The sequence below is a fragment of the Pristis pectinata genome, chromosome 14 (assembly GCF_009764475.1).
Source record: "Pristis pectinata isolate sPriPec2 chromosome 14, sPriPec2.1.pri, whole genome shotgun sequence".
Classification (NCBI taxonomy): domain Eukaryota; kingdom Metazoa; phylum Chordata; class Chondrichthyes; order Rhinopristiformes; family Pristidae; genus Pristis; species Pristis pectinata.
The window spans coordinates 16,422,219-16,448,016 of NC_067418.1; the positions used below are offsets into that span (position 1 = coordinate 16,422,219).

The 25,798-nt window shown below is 40.6% G+C and overlaps 1 protein-coding gene across 1 annotated transcript in view; it reads left to right on the forward strand.

The window, feature by feature from the left end:
* The window catches only part of ano3 (anoctamin 3), a 364,194-nt gene that overhangs the window by 91,743 nt on the left and 246,653 nt on the right, over positions 1 to 25,798 (forward strand). Inside the window, exon 2 of the mRNA XM_052029629.1 lies at positions 229 to 435. Within this exon, the coding sequence (XP_051885589.1) occupies positions 229 to 435 (207 nt within the window). The remainder of the gene's footprint in view (positions 1 to 228; positions 436 to 25,798) is intronic.

Genomic DNA, 25,798 nt, shown 5'->3' on the forward strand with positions numbered 1-25,798 from the left:
CCCACCTCTGTGGCTTGTCGGGTGGGGAGAGAAGCATGTTTTTAAAAAAAAAAAGCCCTGTTCCCAACAGGCAGAAGATGCCTGCAGCCCCGCAGCAGCCAGTAAATCCATCCCACTGGTCTCCCAAACATTTGTTCATATGTCCATAAGTCAGACGTTTGTAGACCTGTACTGGAAACTTTCAAGGTAACATCACAAGGTATTCTTTTGCTGCTGATTCTCTTCAAGGGTTGGGGATGCTGGATCAGGAGCTTTCACGTACACAGGAGCCCCCAAAGGATGTCTTCCCATCAATGTGGCCAGAACAAAGAGAACTCACTGGCAGTAGCAATTCTCTTCTGCAACCCACAGAGAGATTGCCTTTCTCATTCTCATCATCCTCATCATCCTCATCAACCAGTTCGGAAATATCCAAAGCGGAGGATCAGGAAACAGGTAGGACAAAAAAATTTCAACAAATTGAATCTGATATTGAGTGGAATTGACACAAGAATCTGCTTGATTGTATGTCATGGAACATCATTAATTTAGATCAATTCTTGTGTGCACATTGATCCCATGGATCTGGGTATTAAAACTTCACTGATTATAATTTTTAAAATCAATACGAATTTAGGAATGGCTATACAATATCAAGGTTATAACTCCCAAAGTGGTTGCCATAACTCAAAGACCAAATGGTATATGCGTGCACGTTAGATAAGACAGATGGGGAAAGTGATTAAAAGTCACTTAAAGAATCTTTGACTTCATAAATAGGAATCAAGATTCAGTTTAGCGGTACTGAGGATGAGGGACACGTGTATGTGGATATACTGAAGCAGCTGAGGTTGTTCCCCTTGAAGCAGAGAAGATTGGGAGAAGTACACAAAGATTTGAAGGGTCTGTACAAAGTAGGTAAGGAAAGTCTGTTTCCATTGGTGGAAACATTGAAAATCAGAGGGGATGGATTTAAAGCAATTGGCAAAATAACCAGTGGTAGTGTGAAAAACCTCTCTAACAGTCAGTAGATGTGATCTGGAGCTTGCAGCATGAAAGGAGAGTGAATGTGCATTTCAAATTTGAATTCAAATGGAATTAGATGGATGGTTGAGGGAGGAAAGATTTTCAGAGACTGTGCAGTAAAGAGTCCTATTGCACATTGATAGCTTTGATGCTGTAATGATTCTTGAATTCTATGAGTTCAATTTGTGGTTAAATGTTGTCTCTAGAGATTCCTTATTTAATTACCGGGGAGGTCTCCATCGTAATTTCTCTTCCCCAGCCAACCCTCTGAAATTGGACCAGACTGTTTGCAGTCTCTGCACCACATTGGGTCATTTCTTGGACTGTATATTTTTCCCTCTGTAACATTGCCTGGAGAAAACATAGTCACAGGGAGGACATGCAAACCCCTCCCAGACAGCACTGGGTGTTCATGTTGAATTTGAGTCACTGGAGCTGTGAGGCAGCAGTTTTACAAGCTGTGCCACCCCTGTGCTTGTTACTTGGCTGGCTCCAGAATAAGCAATACCTTCATTTTAGACGTCTTCTCACTTTCAGATTCTTTCACAGACTTTCTCCTCTTTTCCCTCCAATCCCTTCCAGTACATATCCATTTCTGACCTCCTCAGAGTCATTGATTTTAATCACTCCACCAATGGCAACTCTACTTTCACTATATAGGTCCCTAAGCTGTGAAATTCTGCCTTTATTGCCCGCTCCATCTTTTTTGTTCTTTAAGATGCTTCATAAAACTTTTTGGCCAAGCTTATCTACCCTAGTACCTCCTTATGGCTCAGTCATTTTTTTGTGCTTGATAAAACACCTGTGAAGCATTTTTGGATATATATTTGCTATATTAGAAGTTCTATATAAATGAAAATTGTTGTTATTCACCTGTTTGTGTAGTATATCCAGAAACTGTAATGTTGACTTTTGTGGAGTCAACATTATAGTTCTTCTGTTTGAGTAATATATTCAGAAACTCTATTTTGGAGTTTCTCCGTAAAGTAATCATGCAAGCCCTGAGGGATATATCACCAGATGAACTTGCCTAATCCAGAAACATGCCAAGGCTCCCTCCAGGGTTTTTCAGGCTTTTAAATGGACTGTTGTGTACATACTGAATTGATTGTTTCTTAGAGTCAGGAAGTCTTTCATTTCTATCATAGTGCAAGCTATTGATAAGCCCACAACTGTTGCAGAAATAATCTATTTCAAAAATGTTAATCAACTATTGTGATTTTACTCTTCTAAAAATCTCAAACTTATTTCCCCAAAGTAGTAAGATTCGGACTCCCAACCTGTACTTCATAATTCTGAGCATAGATGTTGCCTGCATGATTCTTCTGATATAGATTGACATTCTCAATATCCATTATCAAACATTGGACCCAAAATAACATGCAAGTGTTGTGACCTGTCAACATTTCCAGGAACCCAGTTTTCTTTCCTTCTGGTTTTTCTAATTTCCCATCAAGGTATGAGGTATGCCCCAAATTTCCTGACACCATGGCCACAATATCCTTTTTGCACATTAGTACTCTTGTGTCATTTTTGAGGACATAATTCAACTTGTAACTTGGTTTATTCTTCATTGCTGAACCTTACATACATTTTGCTTCATTGAAAAATTTAATCAATTCCCTTTTTTAAATAAATAGATTATCCACTGTATTGCAGTTAAGTAATATTTTGCTTTTTTAAATTTGTGGTTGCCCTTTATTTCCAAGTAGATTTAATATGGCGAGTGAATATCATACATAGCATTTTCAGTAATGGAGTCAATACCTGCCTTAATTCCTTTGCTTGATACATCAGCTTTTCAGGAATACAGTATGTACAGTGAAGGGTCTCATAATTAACTATGCATTGAATAATTTGGTGAATCAGTGGAAAATCACACAGGGCCCTTGTCTTGTAGTTGGTGGCAAATGGACTACTTCAGCCTTATGCTGGATGTACCCGAATGCACACTCTTTCTTGCACATCTTGGAGGGGGGTAAAAAAGGTCAATGATTAGAACACTCTTTCAGTGCAGTGGCCTCCACAGGAATAAAACCAAAAATGGTGGAAATATTTGGTAGGTCAGGCTGTATCTTGAGAGAAAGAAACAAGAGTTAAATATCTCATATAAATGATCTTTATCAGAATTGAAACATTTAGATGCATCCAGAATTTTAAGATATTTGGAAAGGGAGAAGAGGAGGAAAAAACCAAAGAGAAGGCTTTAGAAAGGAATGGATAATATTTATGTTACACCATTTGAAGAGTTTTGAGGGTAATTTCAATATATCCCCAAGAAAACAAAGATATTCCATTATTTAGTCTGAATTACATTTAAGTTACTGTTTCACCTTATTCACAACAAATCCTTCTCTGATGACAATTGGTCAATATTTGTACTGCTGATCATGTTCAGTCCCCTGTTTCTTGAGAATATGTATGTGAGGTGTTCATAGGATTAGACTCAATTTTGCACTTAGTTGAATAAATCTACAGACACTTGGTAACCAGGTTCACACCTGTAAAATAGTCACCTGGATGAAATATTTGGGTTCCCAAACTCATTTGAACTCTTATGTATTGCTGCTTCCAGGCCAGGTGAGAGTGGAGAAAACTGGGAGGAGCAAAATGCTTGGTGCTGTTTAAAACCAAGTTGAAGGAAACACTGTTACACATGGATGGAAGCTCAGTGTATTGGTGGCAGATGTGATTTTTTTTTGTTTGTTTCGAATCTTGATTGCTACCATCGGTGATGGTCAAAATTCCACAGTTAATCATTTTGATTTTATTTTTTTAAATCAATGAATAATACAAATTAAGTTCATGGATGGCAAATGATAAATAACTTCTTGCATTACAGAAATAATATTAGTAGCTCTAAATGCAGTTGCACAAAATGTTATCCCCTCATCACAGTATATCTACAGTTGTCGATGTGATTTCTTGCAGTTAACATCACAGCATATTTACTCATTCTGAATTTATACAACTACAGATTGCTGAGATGTGAATTTCTTGTCATCGTTTATGCCTATGAATTTGTTCTGGATCAGTACCACCTGGTAGCAGCATTGACTTCAACGTAAGAGTCTTGGAAGTGGGTGGAATGCACAGCTGCCATTATATAACATTTATTTTGCTACTAATTTGGAATGAATTTCCAATCCTGAGTGTTTACATATTGATGTGTACTTGTGTGATTTTTATTATGACAAATCACAAATTCTTCCTAAGATTTTTTTTGGAATATTACATTTCCTACAACAACCATTTTTTCCTGTTTCAATATGGGTGTTATTTCGTAACCTTAAATGGAAAAATTGAACCAAATGTGCTGGAAAACGTAGTGGATCATTCCATGGTGTTTGTTCAATTCAGGGCGATTCCTTGCCTAGAGTGGGTTATGTTCTGTCAAATAATCCCATGTTGACTGCATGCTGTTTGATACTTATGGGTGCTTCTGAAATGTTTCATTGTATGTTCTGATTTGACTGTCTTTTAGTTAAGTGATAATGTGCCATCTACAAACTCCCATTGCATTAAAATCCAAATCAATATCCTGGCAGAAACTATACCTTTATCAGTGTTATTTAACATGGCATGATTAAATTTATTCCTGTGTGAGGTATAAAATCATTTAGCTGTTTGAAAATAATTATTTATTATACAGTCGAATGTTGGAATTGCCTACTAATTAACTGAAGTTGAAGTCTGCAGTTTCCAAAAGTAGTTATAATCTAAATTGAGAATTTCTGTGCTCCAACCACCTTCCATTTTTTCCTGTTATGCAGTTTTTTCTGTTTCAAACATTAAACTTAATAACAAAATCCTTTTGCTGCCTGTCTCCATTCTCTGACTATCTCTTCAACATCTACTACATGGTAATCACTTCCTCAGCAGAATTCACCTTAAAGCAAAAAACTGATCGAGTAAAATTGATCAAGTTTAACCCAAAGTTCAGTTTGAATTTAAGCTTCATTGTGAATTGTATTCAAACTTTAGCTGAGGGAGAAGGTTATTCCAGCAGGAAAAACACAACCTGCATAATTTAGAGAGACAAGATGCTGGAATCTGGAGCAAAAAACAAACTGCTGAAGGAACTCAGCAGGTCAGGCAGCATCTGTGGTGCAAAATGGACAGTTGACGTTCTGGGTTGAGACCCTTCATCTGGAAAGATTGAAGGAAGATAGCCAGGTTAAAAAAAAAAGTGGCAAGTGATAGGTGGATCCAGGTGAGGAGGGGTGATAGGCAGATGGAGGAGAGAAGAATGGAAATAGCAATGAATGCTTGGTGAGAGGTGGAGGCTACATATAATGGAATCTGATAAGAAAGGAAAGTGGAGAATGAAATAATTTAGCACCATTTTCCACATTCAAGTGAGACGTAAAATGTGTGCTTTTAATCTGTAACAAATCATGCAAAACCAGATTTAAAAGTGAAGTCTTAGGGGTTATGTAATTGCATGAAAGTTGATCTTGTTCACTCGGCCAAAGATCAGTGCAATTATTTTCAAGGAAAGAAGTAACCTAGGAATTTCTGATACCTCATTTGGATCAATAATGATGATAAAAGCATCTCTTTGGAAAGACCAAAACAGTAAGAAAAATATAGTTTTTGAAGTTAAATTGTTTTAAGTTAAATTCTGGTCCTGGAAAAAAATATTTTAAGGATCTAAAAAGTGCTTTATGATTGAAGAAGTTTAAGTTTTATTAACAAAATGTTTCTGATGAAAACTTAGTGATTTGAATGCTTTGAGCTGATTCTGCTGGAAATTCTCTGGTCTGAATGCCAGATTTCAAAAGGTGCAACTTTATATGGAAATTGAAAAACTGCAGGTGTTGGAAATCTGAAAATAAAGTAGTGAGTTCTGGAACAGTCAACAGGTCGGGCAACTGTTTCTCTTTCCACAGATGCTGCCTGATCTGCAGTTTTCAAAATTTTCTGTTTTTAAATGGCTAGATCTAGATATGCTGCACTGTAGTGTAAATGGAATTGGTAAAAGGCTTTTAGGTTTCAACTGCAATCCTTTTTGCTGCTTAAAGATGCTTATGACCACTACAGTACTGGGATGAAATAAAGGAAACAAAACTCATTATAACATCTTTATCAAAATATTAACTTGAAATAAGATGGGTAGAGGAAGTAAAGGATTTGGAAGTCCTATCAGCAAATGTTGTTTAAAGCAGAATTATAATCCCCAATAACGAAAAATCTGCCCTCTTGTGTGCAGATCTTTGAACAAATTCCTCACTTTGGGGAAACATGAAAAAGCTTGTAGAAGTGTGCAATGTCCAGTAGAGGGAGTGTTTTCCAAGGTTTCTCTAGTATTCAATTATGATGAAAGAGAATTTGTTTTCAACTATATTGGAAACCTTTAATAATGAAGCAAGAGGTGTAATTTCTATGATAAGTGTAAATTGAGTCAGCCCTGTAGAAAACCCATGCTGTTCATGCATTCAGCATGATAACTGTTTTCAGTCGAAATAGGACTATTAGTCAAAATAAAAATAACCATCTGCAGGGGGGAAATGACATGTATTTAATTTCAGGGCAATGCCTTCCATCAAAACTAAACACCAGAGGTTTGAAATGTTTCCGTGTGATAGGAAAATTGATAGGCCTCAGTATGAATCACTGATGGAAACTGCTGGGCAAATGTGAAAATGCCAAACAGCAATACATATTTATTGCAAATGAGCAACATTAAACAGCAATAGATGCTCTACTATTTTGCAATTGATTAACATTAGTCTTTAACGGCAGAGTTGGCACAGTGGCGCAGCAGGTAGTGTAGCTCGCTCACAGCTTCAATGACCTGGGTTTGCTCTTGACCTCCAGTGCTATCTGTGTGGAGTTTGCATGCTCTCTCTGTGACTGCATGGGTTTCCCTTGGGTGCTCTTGTTCCCCCCCAACATCCCAAATACTGTGGTTATTTGGCTACATTACCACCCAGTGCAGAGTGTGGTAGGGTAATCGCATGGAGGAAGTTTGAGCATGGGAGAGAGAATAGGTTCCGGGAAGTAGTGGTGAAATGGGATTGCTCTGAGAGGTACCATTAACTTGATGGACCAAATGGGCTCCTTCGATGTCATAAGAAAATATAAAATGATGTGCAAATATAAGTTTCAGCCTGCTTTGGTGTTTAATTATAGGGATCAAGCCTTCCTCATGGTCTGAGACATCAATTTTAAGTATCTTTGGAATTTACTTCTACAATATGCAGCTTGCCTCTTGCTGTCATTGGACACAAACAGGGTCAGCTCAACTTCTCAACCTGTGCATTGAAATGCAGGAATTGGAAGTAAGCTGGAGGCAAAATGCCAACCCAGCTGATGTCTCGTTTACACTGGGACTCACTAGTAGGGTCAGCAGTGGAGCACAAATGTCCTGAGCTCAGGGACCAGAAACCCTTTTGTTTAACGCCAGTTGCATTGTAACCATATTCATTTGAATGGGGCTACCAAAATTAATTGAGAAAGTTCAGTTCAGTAATTGTATTTTTATTTTATGCTTTTAAATTTCTTGTACTTGAAGAATGAGCTGTCAATAGGCCATCTGGGCTGCTTGTGGGTGGGGCCTTGGGATGCCCCAAGTTGCTGCTCACAGAGGGTTTTGTCTCTCAGAATGGCCACAGCAGTAAGGCCTCCGGCTTTGTCAGTCCTGCAGGACCTCAGAAGGTAGGCAAGGCTGCAGGACAATTGCAGGTAGTGAGCAAGGGAGACCATAGTTTGAGCCTTGACCAGACATCTGGCTGCCACTGTGGTTTCCCCCTGCAATCCAGCCCAATTGCATTTCTGCCCATCTCCCACCCCGTGACCTTTACAATACTGTCCTCTAATGTTGCTAAAGTACTCCTTGCTCCAACCCTCTGATCTGAGGCCTGATCCTCCTTACCCTCAGGAACCTCTGCATCCCCCAACTCTTCCACCCCCCCACCCCCCACCCAACAATCAGCAATGATCATACATTGTTGTACTCACAGAATCGTGCCTTACAATGTGCCAGACTCTTCCATCACAATCTCTGGGTACATCTTGTCCCACCAGTAGGACAGAGAGAGAGGGCAGCAGAGTGACCTACAGGAAAGAGGGAGTAAATCTTCAACAATGAAGTCTAATAGTGTTGCATCAAATATAGGCAAGGAAAATGCCTCTTGACAACCTTGTGCCTTCCTCCATCAGTGGGTGAATCAATGCTTCTCTGTGTTGAACAACACTTGGAAGAACCACTGAAAGTAGAAAGGACACGATGGTTCCATCATTACAGACCGAGCATGCTGAGTCCCGAAGGGCGTGAGCACCAGATTGGATCTGCGGCAGGTAGTGAATGAATTAAATGAGGGAAAAACCTAGAGCAAATGAATAAGATGCTGGAGGAACTCAGCGGGTCAGGCAGCATCTGTGGAGGGAAAAGGACAGTTGGATGCTCAGTTCTGAGCAGTCAGATTTGTTGTGAGAATATCCACTTAGCATGTTCATAATGCCACACAATGAAGAATGTCCTTGTGAGGAAGTAAAGGGTTAAGAAACTGTGATTGACTGTAACTCTTCATGTAGCTGATGGAAAAACACCTCGCAAGCAAGAGCACACAAGCTGCTGACTCGGATGGTGGGTGCAATAAACAACGAGTGGGAAGCTTGTCCTAAACAATGAGGGTGATAACTGTCTTTGAATCTCTTGATTATAACTCAATTATGTTGGATAATAGGTGCGATGTCTGTCTTTGGATCTCTGAGGCCTGACCGAAACTTGTGGCGCCACATTCATTAAGTGTGCTTGACAATATCTATATAAATTTCTGTCTGCTCCTTTGTACGAGAGAGACCTCGGGAAGAGACTCTCAACGAGTGCTGAAGAGACCTCTCCTTAGCGGTATACTGCTAATAAACGCGTTTTTATCGAATCGACCTTGCGGCACTGTGTTACTTTGCAGCGGACAGAAGTGGGAACTTAAAATCAGGACGACACTTGGGGTGAAGGTGATACTTTGTCTCCATAAGGACTGTGAAGTGTTCACTCCTATCAATGTTGTCATAGACACATCTGTCACAGGTACATCGGCGAGGGTGAGGTCATGTAGGTTTATCCCTCCAAGACACGAGGCTGCAGTTGCTAAAATCTAGAGCAACAAACAAGATATCGGAGAAACTCAGCAGGTCAGACAACATCTGTGGAGGGAGATGGACAGTCGACGTTTTGGGTTGAATGCCTCTCACCTTACTTTTGGAATTCAGCTCTTTGATGCATGTTTGGACCAAGGCTTTGATGAGACCGGAAGCCAAGTGGTCCTGGCAAAATGCAAAGCAAGTAGGTTAGTGATGAGTTAGTGCCACTGATAAGCATTGTTGATGAAGGTTTCTATCATTTTACTGATGATGGAAAGTATGGGTATCCATAAGGTACTGTGGACCATCAACAGCTGCAGAAGTGTACACTACCACAATCTGTAACCTCATGGCCCATCAGATCCCTCACTTTACCACTACTGTCAAGCCAGGGGATCAACCCTCATTCAATAAGGACATGCCAGGAGCACACCTAAACAATGATGCGTCAGCCAAATGAAGCTGCAATACAGAACCACATGTGTGGTAAATCGCAAAATCAGCAGGAAATAGAATGATCTAATTGACCTCACAACCAACACATCAGTCAAAAGCTCTGCAGTCCCACCATATATAGTCATGAATGGGACCGTACAGCTAACAGAAGGAGAAGACTCGAAGAAAGTTCCCATCTTCAAAGATGGCAGGCCTCTGCATACAAGTGCTAAAGAAAAGGCTGAACCATTTGCCACAACGTGCAGCCAGAAGCACCAAAGAGACGATCCATCTTGGCTTCCTCTTGAGAAAACACCATCACAGAAGTCTGCCTCTAGCCAAATTGGTTCACTCCAGATATCAAGAGATTGACTGAGAGCACTGGATCGAGCAAAGTCTATGGGACCAGACACATTTCAGCTGTAGTACTGAGAACCTGTGCTCCAGAACCAGCCAAACTGTTCCAGTACAGTTACAATGCGACGATCTACCTGACAATGTGAAAAATTTCCCAGACATGTCTTGTTCTCAAAAAGCAGCACAAATTCAATCAGGCTAATTATTGCCTAATCAGCATACTTTCAATCATCAGTAAAATGATAGAAACCTTCATCAGCAATAGTCTCAAGTGGCACTAAGTCATCAATAACCTACTTGCTGATGTCCAGTTTGCATTTTGCCAGGACCACTTGGCTTCTGATCTCATCACAGCCTTGGTCCAAATATGCACCATAGAGCTAAATTCCAAAAGTAAGGTGAGAGTGAATGCCTTGGTAAAACTGGTCAATGGGCATCAAAGGGGGGGGAAAAGATCTCTAGTGATTGGAATCATACCTTGCACAAAGGAAAATGGTTGCAGCTATTAATCATTCCAGCTTCAGGACATCACTGCAGGAGTTTCTCAGGCTATTGTCCTAGGCCCAGCTGCCTTCAACTGTTTCATCAATGATTTTCCTTCTATTGCAAGGCCAAAAGTGGGGATGTTTGCTGATGATTGCATAATGTTTTATTCCATTCACAATTCCTCAGTAACTAAAGCAGCCCTTGCCTGCAATGAGACCCAAGCAACATTCGGGGATTTAGGTGGACTTGTGGAACCTGACAAATTTTTTCTCTCAGGAAAAATGGAGAGGTTCTCTCTCAGTTTTCCAGAGATTGGTCACTTAAATCCATGTTCTAATTATGGAGGTCCACTGGATGACAGGGTCTGCTGCTTGGTTTTACAATTAAACCTTCCTGGCCTCAAACTGTCTCCTTCATGTCTTTCTGAAATGCCTCTCAGTAGATGCCCAGTTACAGACCTTTTTGTCTTCATTGTACAGCCACAATGCGGTTCATGAAGGTTGATTGTATGGAGTATTAAGGGATTGTTAATTTCCAGATAGTTTATGATTTTGGTCAAGTAAATGATTTTGAGAGAAGTGGCAACAGTTGCAGTCCCGATTCAATAATTCACAGAGCAGCAATAGAGTATTTTCAAGATTCTCAAATTCCACATTAATACAAAAAAGGCAGTGATGCTGGCTGGGTGTCTTCCTTTGAATGGGCCTTGTGCCACCAACCTCACAAACTGGCTGACCTGTAACTCATTAAACAGCATTTTGAATTCCATGTACTCGTAGTCCTAAGTGTCTGGTTGGTAAGAAAGGTAACCATTTACTCTGTAATGTGATCTGTATCTTTAAGGCTGCGCAGAGGTGAGTGGTTTGCTTATTAATGGATTTTGTAGCTCCAGTCTTTAAATTTGCTGAACTTTACACTTCAAAACATTAATTCAAAATCTATTAGTTTAAAACACAGAATGCATTAGAAGAGTAATTGACTGTGTGACATGATTTATGTCTCCAGACTTATACTTATAATACAGTGCTTTGCACTAATACTACAATGGTGGTACAAATACAGCCAAGTTCTGGAATCCAGATCTGCCTTGAGACAGAACTGCAGTGTGTGTTATTCCCTAGAGTAGGGAATCTTTGCTGTGGAGTCAAATTGAGCTGCTACTTTTGATTTACATTGCATAATTTTTGTCTTGTCCCAGTGAATTTGGCATTGCACACATCCTAATCTTGGAGAGAAAACCATTCTACCCCCACATGCCTGATGAATGAGCTGACTAATTATTTGTTCAGTCATTTCATGGAAGCAAAAATAATGGGATGTGATTTCTCCCAATTTCCCACTGTAACTTAAGAAGAAATTTGGCAGACGTCCCCCCGCTCAAATATTGCTTCTCTAAAGTTTCTGCCAATCTTCTGGGGAATTTATAGCAGGAGATCTAAAGTTCCCCTCTGGAAATTCCATTCACATCTTCTCTCTCTAGTTCTAAGCAGTAAACTCATGGCTTTAATTTAACTTGTGACTAATTAACTAATGTGTTTAATGGGAATTCCTGTTGGTTATTAAATTTTAATTTGCCGAAACATCAGAGATGAAGAGGTTGTTATCCTGAGGAGCAAGTGAGAAAGCAATATGATTTCTCATCTGAATATGATGAACTAGGGCATATGAATGTATAGTTCATATTGCCAAAGATCTGAACTTAACAATTACATACGGTTTGTCTTGCAGCCATTTTTATTTAATATGTGAGTTTGATGGTGAACTATTTTGTGCATAGCTTGGATTGATGTTTATCTGGAAATCGGGCAGTGGATAGAGAATTACAGATTACTGTAGTTCAGATATTAGATTTGCCAACATGAAATAGACTGTCCAGTCAGCATCTTGTCAGCCTTGGAAAAAGAATGGGACAGGGAGACTGAATTCTATCGCTCTGTTGGAGAAGAAGCTCTATGAATCAGGGGAAGCACCCGATGGGAGCAGAACCAACATCTTTCCCAAATGGCAGCAGGGACAAAAGCACCTTAAGGTTCGAAGTCCACAAGCAACCACAATATAAATCTACATCCAGCTTTTCCTTGCCATGACTGAGATCACATGCTGAAAAATAACCACACTCTAACACTATTATTTGGGATTTGCAGGCCAAAGCAGTCCCTGTTGTGGGAATGTTTGATACGTGGCAAATAAGATTCACAGGTGCTGGATAATGACCATCCAGCAGAGAAAATTTACACAGATGTTGCCAGGATTTGAGGAGCTGAGTTACAAGGATAGGTTGAATAAGTTAGGACTTTATTCCCTGGAGCACAGGACAATGAGGGGAGATCTTATAGAAGTATACAAAGTTATGAGGGGTATAGATTGGGTGAATGTATGCAGGCTTTTTCTCCTCAAGTTGGCTGAGACTAGAAGTAAAGGTTATGGATTTAGGGTGAAAGGGGGAACTACTTCAATCAGTGGGTGGTGCAAGTGTGGAATGAGCTGCCAACGGAAGTGGTGGATGCAGGTTCAGTTGTAACATTTAAGAGAATTTTTTCTAGGTACATGAATGAGAGAGGTATAGAGGGCTGTGGTCCGGGTGCAGGTAGATGGGACTAAGCAGAAAACCAGGCCGGCATGGACTAGATGGGAAAAAGGGCCTGTTTATGTGCTGTAATGCTCTATGACTCTATCCCCAGCAAGACAATCTTACCACCTACTCTTGATATTCAGTGGCATGAACATTGCCAAATCTCCACCATCTGCATCTTGGGGGGCCATAACTGAGAAGAAACTTAACTGGGCCAGCACAAAATACAATGCAAGTCAGAGGTTGAGTATCCTTTGACAATTGGTTCATCTCCTGACACTCCAAAGACTTGCCACCATTTGCAACATACATGAAGGAATGCTCTTCTCTTTCTTGGCTGAGTGGAGCTCAACTAGTACTTAGGAAGTTCAACAACATCTAGGATATAAAAACTTGCTTTACTTGCATCCCATACATCGCCCTGAACGTTCATACCTTCACCAGCATTGTACAATGGTTGCAGTATGTACCATTTGCAGTTATTTGCTAAGTTTTCTCTGATGGATCCTTCCAACTTTGCAGCTCCACCAAGGGCAGGAGATGCAAGGGAACACCACATGAATGTTCTCCAAGTCTTGCATTGTCCTGACTTGGAAATCTATTGCTGGTCTTTCATCATCACTGGGTCTAAACCCTGAAATTCCCTGCCCTACAGCATTTTGGATGCACCTTCACCAGAATTTTCAGAAAGAGACAGCTGGCTTGTACATTCTCCAGGGCAGTTCGGAATGGGCAATAAATGGTGGTCTTGCCGGTGATGCCCCCATCCTGAAAAATGAACAACTGAGAAAAAGATGAGGTGAATGGCCTGCCTTGGCTCATTTAGCCTAGGTTGGTACATAGAAGGCTTCTGCTTATTTCCAACGAGGTTGGGTGATCAAATCATGATGGACCACGAGGGCCAACCTTTTCTCTGTTTTTAAGCACAAACAGGGCAGCAATGACTCAAAAGTAACCTCATTTTTTTTGCTATATTTAGAAACTCCTAGTGTAAGCTTTGCGGTAGCATAGTGGCCTCAATGAAACTCACTGCAGGTGCTCATCCAGGCTATCCCAGTAGCATCTGCCAAATCCAAAGCCTTAATAACAAGGACTGCATGTACATACGAACATGGAAGCAGGAAAAAAAAAATCGCTGAACCCCTTGCATCTGGTCCACCATCTAATAAGACCATGGCTTATATTTTACATTAATGCCATTTTCCTCTACTGAAGCCATATTCTTTGATTCCCTTACCATCCAAAACTTTAATGCTCTCTGTCTTGAATACACTCAGCCATTGAGCCTCTAGATAATTCCAAACATTCACTCCTTGTAAGTGAAGACATTACTTCTCGGCTCAGTCCTGATCGGCTGACCCTTATTTTTGAGACTATGACCTAAAACAGAACAATTCCCCCCCTGTGCCCCAGGAATCGATCTGGTGATGTTTTGTTTCACTCCCCATGTTACAATTTTATCGTTCTTGGGTTAGTGGACTAGACCAGTGCACAATATTTCATATGTGGTCCCTCAGACCCAGTGAAGACATCTTTACTCTTGTAAAAGGATAATATACCATTTGTCATCTTACTTGATGGCTATATTCACACATTAACCTTTGTGTTCACCTCTCTATCTTGCACAATTTTAAAGATTTACTCTTTTTATTTTCCTTTTACCAAAACTGATGACCCAACAATGGGAACACTGCCACCTGCAGGCTGCTCTTCAAATCACACACTATCCTGACTTGGAAATATGTTACCGATCCTTCATCACTGGATCTAAATCCCGGAACTCCCTCCCCATTAGCACTGTGGGAGTAGCTTCAGCAGCAGTTGAAAGACAACAGGGACTGGATAATATGTGCTGCCTTGCCACAATTCCAACAGACCACCAATGAATATATTCCCAGTATGGTTCATGTATTGGAATATATGCATCATGCTTATGCAATCAAATTATTGGCGGTAAATTATAATCCTGCTTTTGACCAAAAAGCAAGAGGTTAATCTTTATGCACAGACCAAGAGGGTTGGATGATTCTAAAAGTACCTTGCAGTGTTAACAAATTAAGATGAAAAGGAGATAATGGCCTCCCACTGCACCATTCAATGTTTGAAGTTGAAAAGAATAATTTTACTGCTTGATTCTTCAACATGACTCATTTACTTGTAAATGTGCCAGAGCATAGGCTGTGAAATGTAATTATCTGATGATTTTTTTCACATGCATCCTGTTTGCTAAAGTGAGATTTCATGCAAGAGTTTCCCTTCAAAGAGTAGTATATACAATGATTCTTTATCCAGGCAATGAAATAAAGATGTGCTGTGATTATGAACTGAGTAAAGCTAACATCCATCATTAAAAATGGATGGAAAATCTTGTTTGATAATGTTAGATGGTGATACACTTGTGTATTCTTTAAAAGTAGAAAAGAAAATTAATTTCTCAAAGATTTTATTCATTTATATTGATGAGCAGGCAAATTCCTAAAAGTATTACATTTCAAAAGGGGCATCTGGGAATAATTTGCTGCTGATTACAGGGCAGCGTACCATAATCTTCAATATTTTTAATCAGTAATTAGAATATTGATTATAATAGATGGCTTCTTTGAAAAAGTGCTATAACTCATATTCACATGATTCAGAAATAACAGCTAGTAATTATATAGTGTCTCCAACTGAGCAAAACATCCAAAAGTGCCTCACAGAAGCATTGCCAAACAAAATTGGACACTGAACCATGGAAGTAGCTCTCAGGGTAGATGACCAAATGAGGCAGGTTTTAAGGAGCATCTTTTTAAAAAAAAAAGATAGGGAGATGAACAATGGCTTCAGCCTTTGTGATGTTTATTGGATTGAAGTTACTGTGCATGATTTATGTTTTCTAACAACAAAGGGGAAGCCATTTGGCCCAATGAGTCTTTGCTGGCTTTCACAGCATTCACATCAGTCCCATTCCCTCCACATTTCCCTATAACCTCTTTTCTCTCACATGCCCATCAACTCCCCCATGATTCTCCTGCGCCCTGACTAAACTGGGAGCGACTTACAGTAGTCAATTAACCTACTAACATGATTTGGGATGTGGGAGGAGACTTGAGTACCCGGAGGAAACACATTTGGTCACTGAGAACAAGCAAACTGAAAGACAGCACCCGAGTTGTGGATTTAAACCCAGGTCGCTAGAGCTGAGTGGAAACGACATAAATTATCGTGATACTATGCTGCCCAGTCATGGGTTAATGTGGGCAGTTGGTCTGAATTTAAACTAAATATTTCCAAATTTCAAGTTATGCATAAAGATACTTGATTCCCAACTATGACATTTGGAGTTGAAACAATATGTAAACAGCTCTGATTTTTATAACTTGCATATATATTCAGTTATACTTGTTATTTTTGAATTCCTTTATTAGGATGAGGGCACCACTGGAAAGGCCAGCATTTATTGCTCATTTCCAGTTGCCCTTGGTGAGCCCCTGCCTTACATCATTGCAGCCCAATTGGTGGCAATACTCCCACAGTGCTGTTGGGGAGAGAGTTCCAGGATCTAGACCCAGAGACAATGCAGGAACTATGATATATTTTCATGACTGAATAGTGAGGAACTTTCATATCTGGTGTTTCCCATGCATGTGCTGCCCTTGTCCTGGGTGGTAGATAGTTATGGATTTGGCAGTGCTGCTAAAGTGGTCTGGATAAGTAACTGCAGTGCATTTTGTAAATGGTGCACATTGCAGTTATGATGTGCTGGTAGTAGAGTGTGAATGTTTAGGATGGTGAATAAGGTGCCAGCATGAATCTAACTGTCAGGCCTAAATGAAACACATTATTTAAGTTCTTGAGAGAGGAATTTTCCTCATTGTTATCTCCTTATCCAATTCACCAGTATGGATCCAAAACCAGAAGTAAGGATGGCGGCAGAGAATTTATTAAGTGGCATTCCTAACTAAGGATACATGGAACTTGTTTGCAATATATGTGCTTTAGTTGTTTTGGATTAGGATTTCCTTTTCTGCACCTTTTGCTATCTTTTTATGTGCACAGATTTCTTCATGCACACATTCAGATTTCACATTTATGACCGGTGCAATGCCCAAAATGAGTTGAAGAGAGGGGAAAGAGCGTACCTCTATTTGGGTCCTTATGGTTTTAAAGTTAGCCTAAGTTTCAACATTGAATGCAGGCTGTATTTGCACTATCACTGATGCACGTGTGCATGAAACTTTGCACCAAGATTGCAATTGTGTGAATGCAATTTTGCACTAACATTCAGCAACACTTACACCAAACAGTCAGTATTTAAGCAAACACTGGGAAATGAGGCATCAAAGAGAAAGGGGATAGAGTTGTGAAACTACATAATAATAAATGAGTAGACAGTTAGGGTCAAAATATTGCTGAGTATTCAAAGTGCCATTGCTCCTCACACTAGTGAAAGACAGGTACTTTAAGCTGATGTTAAACAATTGATGCTCGATCTGTCACCTATTATTTGCCCTTTTGGATTTTCTTTTCCATTAACAAATGATCAATTCTGTAACATCCCTTTTGTATATCTGAATTTATAGAATTTTATGGGACAGAAGGCAGTTCTTTGGCTCAGTGTGTCCACACTGGATGCTAGCTTAGTCCCTGTTTCCAGCTTTTGGTCCATGATCTTGTGGATTATATCTGTTGAGATGATTATAAACTTTGCTCAATATGTTATATTTGCACCAGGTACAGAATAATTATAAATAGGTCATTGGATAAATCCTTTGTGTAAAGGATGATGTTTCCATTATAAGTCTGCTCTTCACACTTTGAGAAAGCTAGCTATACATACAGATGTATTTCTGTTTTTGTTTCAGATTCTAGCATCTGCAGTTTTATTTTTTCTAACCTCTAAGCCACCTTGGCTTTTCTTTCCCTTTTCTACTGTTTTTCTCATACTTCTTTGCATATGCACCCTGCTGTTGGCTATCCAACGCTTCCACCCTGGCCTTGAACAGCTTCATGTATTTGCATGCTTTATGCATTTTTGTAGAGTTAACTCTGCCTCACATAATAGCTATTTCCTCAAGCTGGACTCCCAGATTCCGCAAATAATACATTCATTGAGCAAGTCTACTAAAGGTCTTGGCTCCAGTAAATATCCTCCCTGCTCTTGACTCTGAGTAAAGAACTGGTGACTTTCAATTATCCTGAGTAGGTTACAGTGTGTTTGCAAACCATGTGATACATTTTCCAGAGTCCTATTCAAAGGCTTTAAGGTTTGGAAGAAATCCCTGCCCTTGCTATCACATTCATTAGTTATATCTTCACTTTCATCTTTTCTGTAAATATCTTGCATTGCCAGCTCCATACGGAGTGTAAATTCTTCCTTGCACCATCTCCATTCTTAGGGCTGGCAACTTGCTTGGAAATGTAGTGGTTCATTTGTCTTTAATTATCCTATGCTGTAGTATCTCACTTGAATCATGCAGCTCGGTGTCTCTCTCTGCACACCCATGTATTATTTTAATTGGGAGGGGTCCCACTTTGTGTTTGGTATTCAGTCCATGCATGGCACCTAAGTTTCATATTTTTATCCACCAGTTCTTCTGACATGATGTATCTCTGAGATACTGGAGGACAGCTGGTAAGTTCAACAAATAAAATATGTTACTAAACAACTCTCAGCGAGACTGGTATCATTTTTGTATTGTGTGCCCATTACACAATGACAAGCAGACAGTATTCCCACAGAGGCAGACTGTCTAATGTCTCTCCAATCATTGTTGTGGTGTTTACACAAAGCAATTGGTCATATACTATAACCCTCAAAGAATATTACCCAAGCTACACTCAGTAAGAATATAGGGAATAAAATTATCCAGCCTTTTGAAATTATACTTATCTGGAGCCTACAATATAATGTTAGTCTTTATTCCTAAATGTAAGAAATTATTTTATACTGAACTTGATTAATTATTCATTCCATAAGATATTTACCTAAAATTTGAAATACTTTTATTCAAAACACATTTAATAATCTTGTTTGTGTCACTGTCAATTGGATTCACAGCAAATTAGCATATTATACCCAATTTGTAATGTGTGTGGTTGAGATATTATTCATGACTTGCTGAATTAATGCAAAGAAAATTATTATTGATTTCAGATAGGCTTTAGAGATTTATAAAAATAATAAATAGTAATTGGGAGTGAATAATAGGCTGTGATGAGTAAAACCTTTGACAGAATGAATTTTAAGATCAACTTATGAACTTGAGCGCTTTTATTAATGCTATGGTCTTACAAAATAACACAGATAATGACATTTAAAGCTAGTAAAGCCAGATTTTTCATGGACAGCAACACGTCTGCTAAAACACTCTATAATGAATTACATCTGGTCTGCTTCCTTGCTGTGAGATCAGCCCCCGTGTCTGAATTAGGTTTTCTGTCAGGAGATGCATAAAAAGGAGACAGCTGAATATTGGCTGTCGGAAGGCAAAACTAGTGCCTGGCAACAAAAAAGGGATGCAGATCAGGGTGGATGGTAAATTAGTGATGATGCTCCAGAGGATAGCTTTAAGGGCCCACGCTCTGATTGATTCCAAGGGAGGAACAGTGCAATGTGGAGGTAGTCAACTGGCTGAATGAGGGTCCTGTTCAACCATGGGGCAGAGAGTGTCAACAGGATCTGGGAGGAGCTACAGAAGAAAGTGGATGACCTCAATAATCCAAAGTAATTTCTCCCCTTATTTACCCCATAATTATACCACCTTTAGCCTGCTGTTTGCTTTTATATTTAAGGTTCAGCAATATCTTGTAGGAATTAAATTCTAGATGCACTTCTAATTACATTATTTTGGAGAGGTGTGAGCTTAAAAATTGCATTGGGTCACTTACAACCCTATTTAAGCTGGCTGCTGTCGCCTTTGTGGGGTCCTTCATATGATTGGCTGGAATTTCAAGAGCTTAGCTGGTTTTAATATAAAATACAAATCCCTTAATAATAATGAGGAACAAGAATCATAGCTTGGACCTGTGGTCTTACAGGGGACTCTGAAGGGCTCTCAAAAAAAAAAGGTCTGAAATCATTGTAAGCATTTTATTTTGTTGCATCAGGAAGAACAGGGTGGTTTCTCAGGGTTAAGGCTCCACTGTAACATTCCAGGCCCACAGCAGGTCTTTGGCAACCTGTTGTTAGTTGCTTTTGTAATTATGTGACACAGCACTACTGTAGTTGGTGAAGAAGATGGAGTCCTCATTGCATTGCAATGTAGAGATCTGTCTGAAAGAATCAGCTTGAACTTTCTTTCATGCCACTGAAGATTGGGGAGAAGATCTGTTAGCTTAGCTGTAGCCCAGAACTAAGGCAGCCACTTGCGTTCCTTTCATCATTGTATGCAAGCAGTCGTCTTTCTTCTCTGGCAGTTTCTTGTGGCCTTGTTTCCGCTGAAGTTGTGTGGGTTCTGAGGTGGCCGAGTCCAATATGGGGCCTGCAGACTCTGCCACTGGTAGGGCAGGAGGTGCTCGATGGGGCTGGCAGGGGGAATTGTGAGGTGATACGTTCTAGCCACCATTGTTACTGGGCTTTCGTGTGCTCCCGTTGCATGGACTCAAAGTTCTCGGTGACCTTCTGAATGCTCTTTCTCCATTTTGAGCTGTCATTGGCCAGGAATTCCCATGAATTAGTGAGGTGGTTGCACTCTTTCAAGAAGGTTTTGAATCATTTCCTCTGTCCTGCTGGCAACACTTTGTTCTAACAGGGCTCCGAACAGAGGGCCTATCTCGGCACTCTATTGTTAAGCATGTAAACAATGTGGCCAAGATATCAGATTTAACTAAGGATAATTGGAGCACAGATTAGTTCCTTAATTCGAGACAGGAAAAGGCCATTCAGCCCATTGAGTCTAGGCTGGCTCTCAGTGGAGCAATCCCCTCAAAGGGATCCCATCAATCCCATTAAAAGGATCTTGGACTAGTACATGGATAGGAGGGGTTGAGAGGGATGAGGGCCAAATGCGGGCAACTGGAACTAGCTTAGATGGTCTTGGTCGGCTTGGACCAGTTGGGCCGAAGGGCCTGTTTCTGTGCTCTGTGATTCTATCAGTCCCATTCTCCCTCTCCTAAGACACTGGAATTTATTCCCTCTCATATTCCAATTTATCTACATTAAGAGAGAATTTACAGTAGCTTATTTTTCTAGGGATTTGAGGGGAAACCAGAGCACCTGGTGGAAATCCAAGTGGTCATAGGGAGTGCATGCAGATTCTATGTAGACAGCACTCAAGGTCAAGATCAAACCTGGTCCATGGAGCTGTGAGGCAACGGCACTGACTGCTATGATACTGTGCTACACAGAAAATGCAGGGTAGCCTGTAGAATTGTAGGATTTTGTGGAGACAGCATTGGGGGACTTCTGCAGTGTTTTTGAGGTACCTGCTGTGGGTAGTCCATATTTTAGCAGTGTACCGGAGGCTAGGGATCACTGCTGCCTGGAAGACCACGAGCATGCTGCTTGGTTTGAGGTCCTGATCTTGAAATACTTTTTTTTCTTAGACATCCAAAATCTGTGTTGGTATACTGAAGGTAGTGGTTCATTTCATGGATGCTTGCCTTCACTGAGAAGTTGCCTCTGCGATGTGGGAAGTGGCCATGCTTTCCAGGATGTTGATGTGCACCTTCATTGTCCGAGAAGCATCATCATACAGTGGGAGAGGACCTTTGTCTTACAGATCCTATGTGTATGGCTCACAGCACACTATCCACTATCTGAGACCTTCTTTTATTTTCAGCTTCTTATTGGACTGAGGTGGGTCAGAGATTGTGCTGGGTAATAGGCTGTAGGGTGAGATGTTCAAAGTGTTCTTTCCCCTGGGTGTTGACTGCCTCTCTGTTCTTCAGCTTTTCTCCATTCTTGTTCACTGGAGCATCCAAGTAAATGGGCCATTCAGTGACTTGGACCTCCAGCTTTCTAATATGCACATTGTGTGTGTCGCCTATGTACTGCAGCTCATCGACTGAAGTTGGACTGACCGTGGTTCTGCAATGGAGGTGAAGTAGGTTGGGCAGTATCCCATTCATTGTGTTTATTAGCTCCACTCCGACAGGAAACTTTACGGTAACGAGAGGAACTATTGAGAAAAGTGTTGCAGAGATGACACAGTCTGGCATGTCTTCGTTCTGCTCTTGGATCAGGTCTGCTGCAAACCTATTGGTTTTGAATCGTAAGCCATCCTGCAGCAGATGTGGAATGAAGCAGAATTTCTAAAGGCAACTAACTTTGAGCAGGTGGTCCACAGTCCCTTAAGCTGGCAGTCAAAGTATTATGTACGGTTAAAAACTCCATGTATAATGGTTAACATATAATAGGAGCAAAAGTAGGACATTGGCCCTTCAAACCTGTTCTGTTATTCAACACGAACATGGCTGGTCATCTATCTCGCTTTGTCCCCATATTTTTGGTTGATACTACTCTTGATATTGTTGCCATGAGGATCATGTTTGTGACCCAGCTGGACAAAATCCACATTGATATTTGGAGATCAGTCATTTGCCAACTGGGAGGAAGCAATAAAGAGGACCCTTGCAATGACATTCCTTGTGGCAGACAGCAGGGAGACTCCTCTGTAGTTACCACAATAGGATTTGTCTCCCTTGCTGCAGTGTCTCTGACACCCCCTGACATATCCTCCTCTTCCCAGATGTGGGAGACAAGGCTGTGAACTTGTGTCTGAAGTTCCTCTCTGCATTTTAGAACTTCAGTTGGGAGACCTGCTCCTGAGGCCTTTTATTTTATGTTTAATTGGCTTATGGCATTTTCAGCCTCTTACTGGACTTGGCGATAGGACAAAGGTTTCAGACAGTAAATCACAGGGATGTGACATTCGAAGTGTTCTTTCCCTGGACATTGCCTGCTCCCCTGTTCTTGATCAGCTTTGCGCTGTTCTTGGCTCTCAGTGAGATGGCTGGTTGGGCCATAGATGGTCTTGTCAGTGCCGGAGAATTGCACATGTCATGGTTACCAGTGAGTTGTCAGACCTCCTGCAGTCTTTCCACCCACCACCTGTTCTTTGCTCAGGGCTTTATTTTTACAGCTACAGGTGCGCTAAGGTGGTGGTATGGTTGTCCCAGCAAAGTAAAAGTGATTAGAACATAGAACACTACAGCACAGTACAGGCCCTTGGACCATGATGTTGTGTTGACATTTTATCCTGCTCTAAGATCTACCTAACCCTTCCCTCTCACATAGCCCTCCATTTTTCTATCATTCATGTGCCTATCTAAGAGTCTCTTAAATGTCTCTACTGTATCTGCCTCCACCACTTCTGCCGGCAGTGTGTTCCACGTACCTACCACTCTCTGTGTAAAAAAAAAACTTACCCCTGACATCCCCCCCCCATACCTTCCTCCAATCACCTTAAAATTATGCCCCCTCATATTAGCCACTTTCGCCCTGGGAAAAAGTCTCTGTCCACCCAATCTATGCCTCTTATCTTGTACACCTCTATCAAGTCACCTCTCATTCTCCTTCTCTTCAAAGAGAAAAGCCCTAGTTCACTAAACCTATCCTCATAAGATATGTTCTCAGATCCAGGCAGCATGCTGGCAAATCTCCTCTGCACCCTCTCTAAAGCTTCCACAACCTTCCTATAATGAGGTGACCAGAACTGAACACAATACTCCAAGTGTGGTCTAACCAGAGTTCTATAGAGCTGCAACATTACCTCGTGGCTCTTGAACTCAATACCCTGACTAATGAAGGCCGACCCACCATAAGCCGCCTTAACAAATTTATCGACCTGTGCAACAACCTTGAGGGATCTATGGACGTGGACCCCAAGATCCCTCTGTTCCTCCACACTGCTGAGAGTCCTGCCTTTAACCTTGTATTCTTCCTTCAAATTCGATCTTCCAAAGCATCAGCTGAAGTAATTGAAGAACTTGCTGCCTGCTTTGTTCTCTGGCTGCTCGTGACATCAGGGCACTGGAAAATATTGCAGGGTAAAGCAATTGGAGTGTCATGCTGATGATTCTGCCTAGTAGTAGGGATGGGGGGGTGAAAGGTAGGTAAACTAGTGTAATGAATTATGGACAGTAATCTTTCTGATTTCATAGAAGATCAGTGCTATCCTGAAAATAGATGGAGGTTGAAAGATTCAAGGTGGCATTAGATTTACTCACCGGGTCCTGACAGAGTTTGCCTATATGTCTTCTTGCTACGAATGCCATGCTCTCTCCTAAGCTCTGTGATGCTCATGGTGTGTAGATAGAGTTGTTGGGCTCTGGTGCCTGCTGATCTCCCTGATTTGACTTTCACTGCTGCAGCCAGGAGTTGTGGAAGCAGTGATTTAAATTCCAATTCGATCATTTTGCAATGCACAGTATGTGTGAGAGCTGCTCAAGTTGTCTGGAGCATCCCCTGCAGCACAAGGTGTCCTGGTCTTTCCTGGCAAATGCAAACTCTACCTTGTGAGCATTTCTCTTTGAAAATTGTAAAGAGGAAAGAAGTTGTATTGTAAAAGAAAGTTATGGATATTAGAATGATATGGTATCTGTATATTGCAAAATTCTGGTTACTAGTAACTTATTGCTGATCCTGCTCAAAAATCGTGCACAAAGATATGCAACTTCATAAATTTCATCCATTGGAACTCAATATTTGTTGGCTTAATTGATTGGAAATATTTGGTACATTCAAAGTAGTGGGAGCAGCATTACCAGCTTAGCATATTCTGTATGATACAAATGATGTATCAGCAAAAAATGTATTGATGTGACATGTTTGACATATAAAGCCATAAATTGAATATTAGTTTCAAATGCAACAAGAGGGTATTAAGATTTTAAGTTTCTTCCCACTTCAATATATTATATTTTTTAAAGTAGGCCATTTGGCCCATCGAGTCTGCTTCATGAGCTAAACTAAAACTATTCCTATCTAGCCCCAATTTCTGGCCTTATCCCCATATCCCTTGATACCTTGACTAATTAGATACCTATCAATCTCCTCCTTAAACGCCCCCAATGATCGGGTATCCATAGCTGTATGTGGCAAAGAATTCCATAAATTCACTACCCTCTGGCTAAAGAAATTTCTCCTCATTTCTGTTTTAAACCGGTACCCTCTAATTTTTAGACTGTGCCCTCTTGTCCTGGACTCACCCACCAAGGGAAACAGCTTAGCCACATCTACTCTGTCCAGTCCTTTCAACATTCTAAATGTTTCTATGAGGTCCCTTCTCATCTTCTGTACTGCAGTGAGTACAGTCCAAGAGCTGACAAATGCTCATTGTATGTAAGCCCTTTCATTCCGGGAATCATCCTCTTAAATCTTTTCTGAATGCTCTCCAACATCAGTACATCCTTCCTAAGATAAGGGGCCCAAAACTGCACACAGTATTCCAAATGAGGCCTCACCAGTGCCCCATAGAGCCTTATCGACACTTCCCTACTTTAATACACTATACCTCTTGAAATGAATGCCAACATAGCATTCGCCTTTGTTACCACTGATCCGACCTGGTGGTTAACCTTTAGGGTATCCTGCACGAGGACCCCCAAGTCCCTTTGTACTTCCGTAATTTGAATTTTCTCCTCATCTGGATAATAATCTGCCCATTTATTTCTTTTTCCAAAGTGTACAACTGCACATTTCTCAACATTGAATATCATATGCCATTTCTTTGCCCATACTCCTAAACTATCTAAGTCTCTCTGCAACCTTCCTGCTTCTTCAATACTCCCTACTTCTCCACCTATCTTGGTGTCGTCTGCAAACTTAGCCACAAAACCATTTACTCCACAATTTACTCCATGTAATTTTAAACATGCTCCAAGATTTTCTCTGCATTTATTCTAAATAGAAGGCATCCATATAAGAGGGTC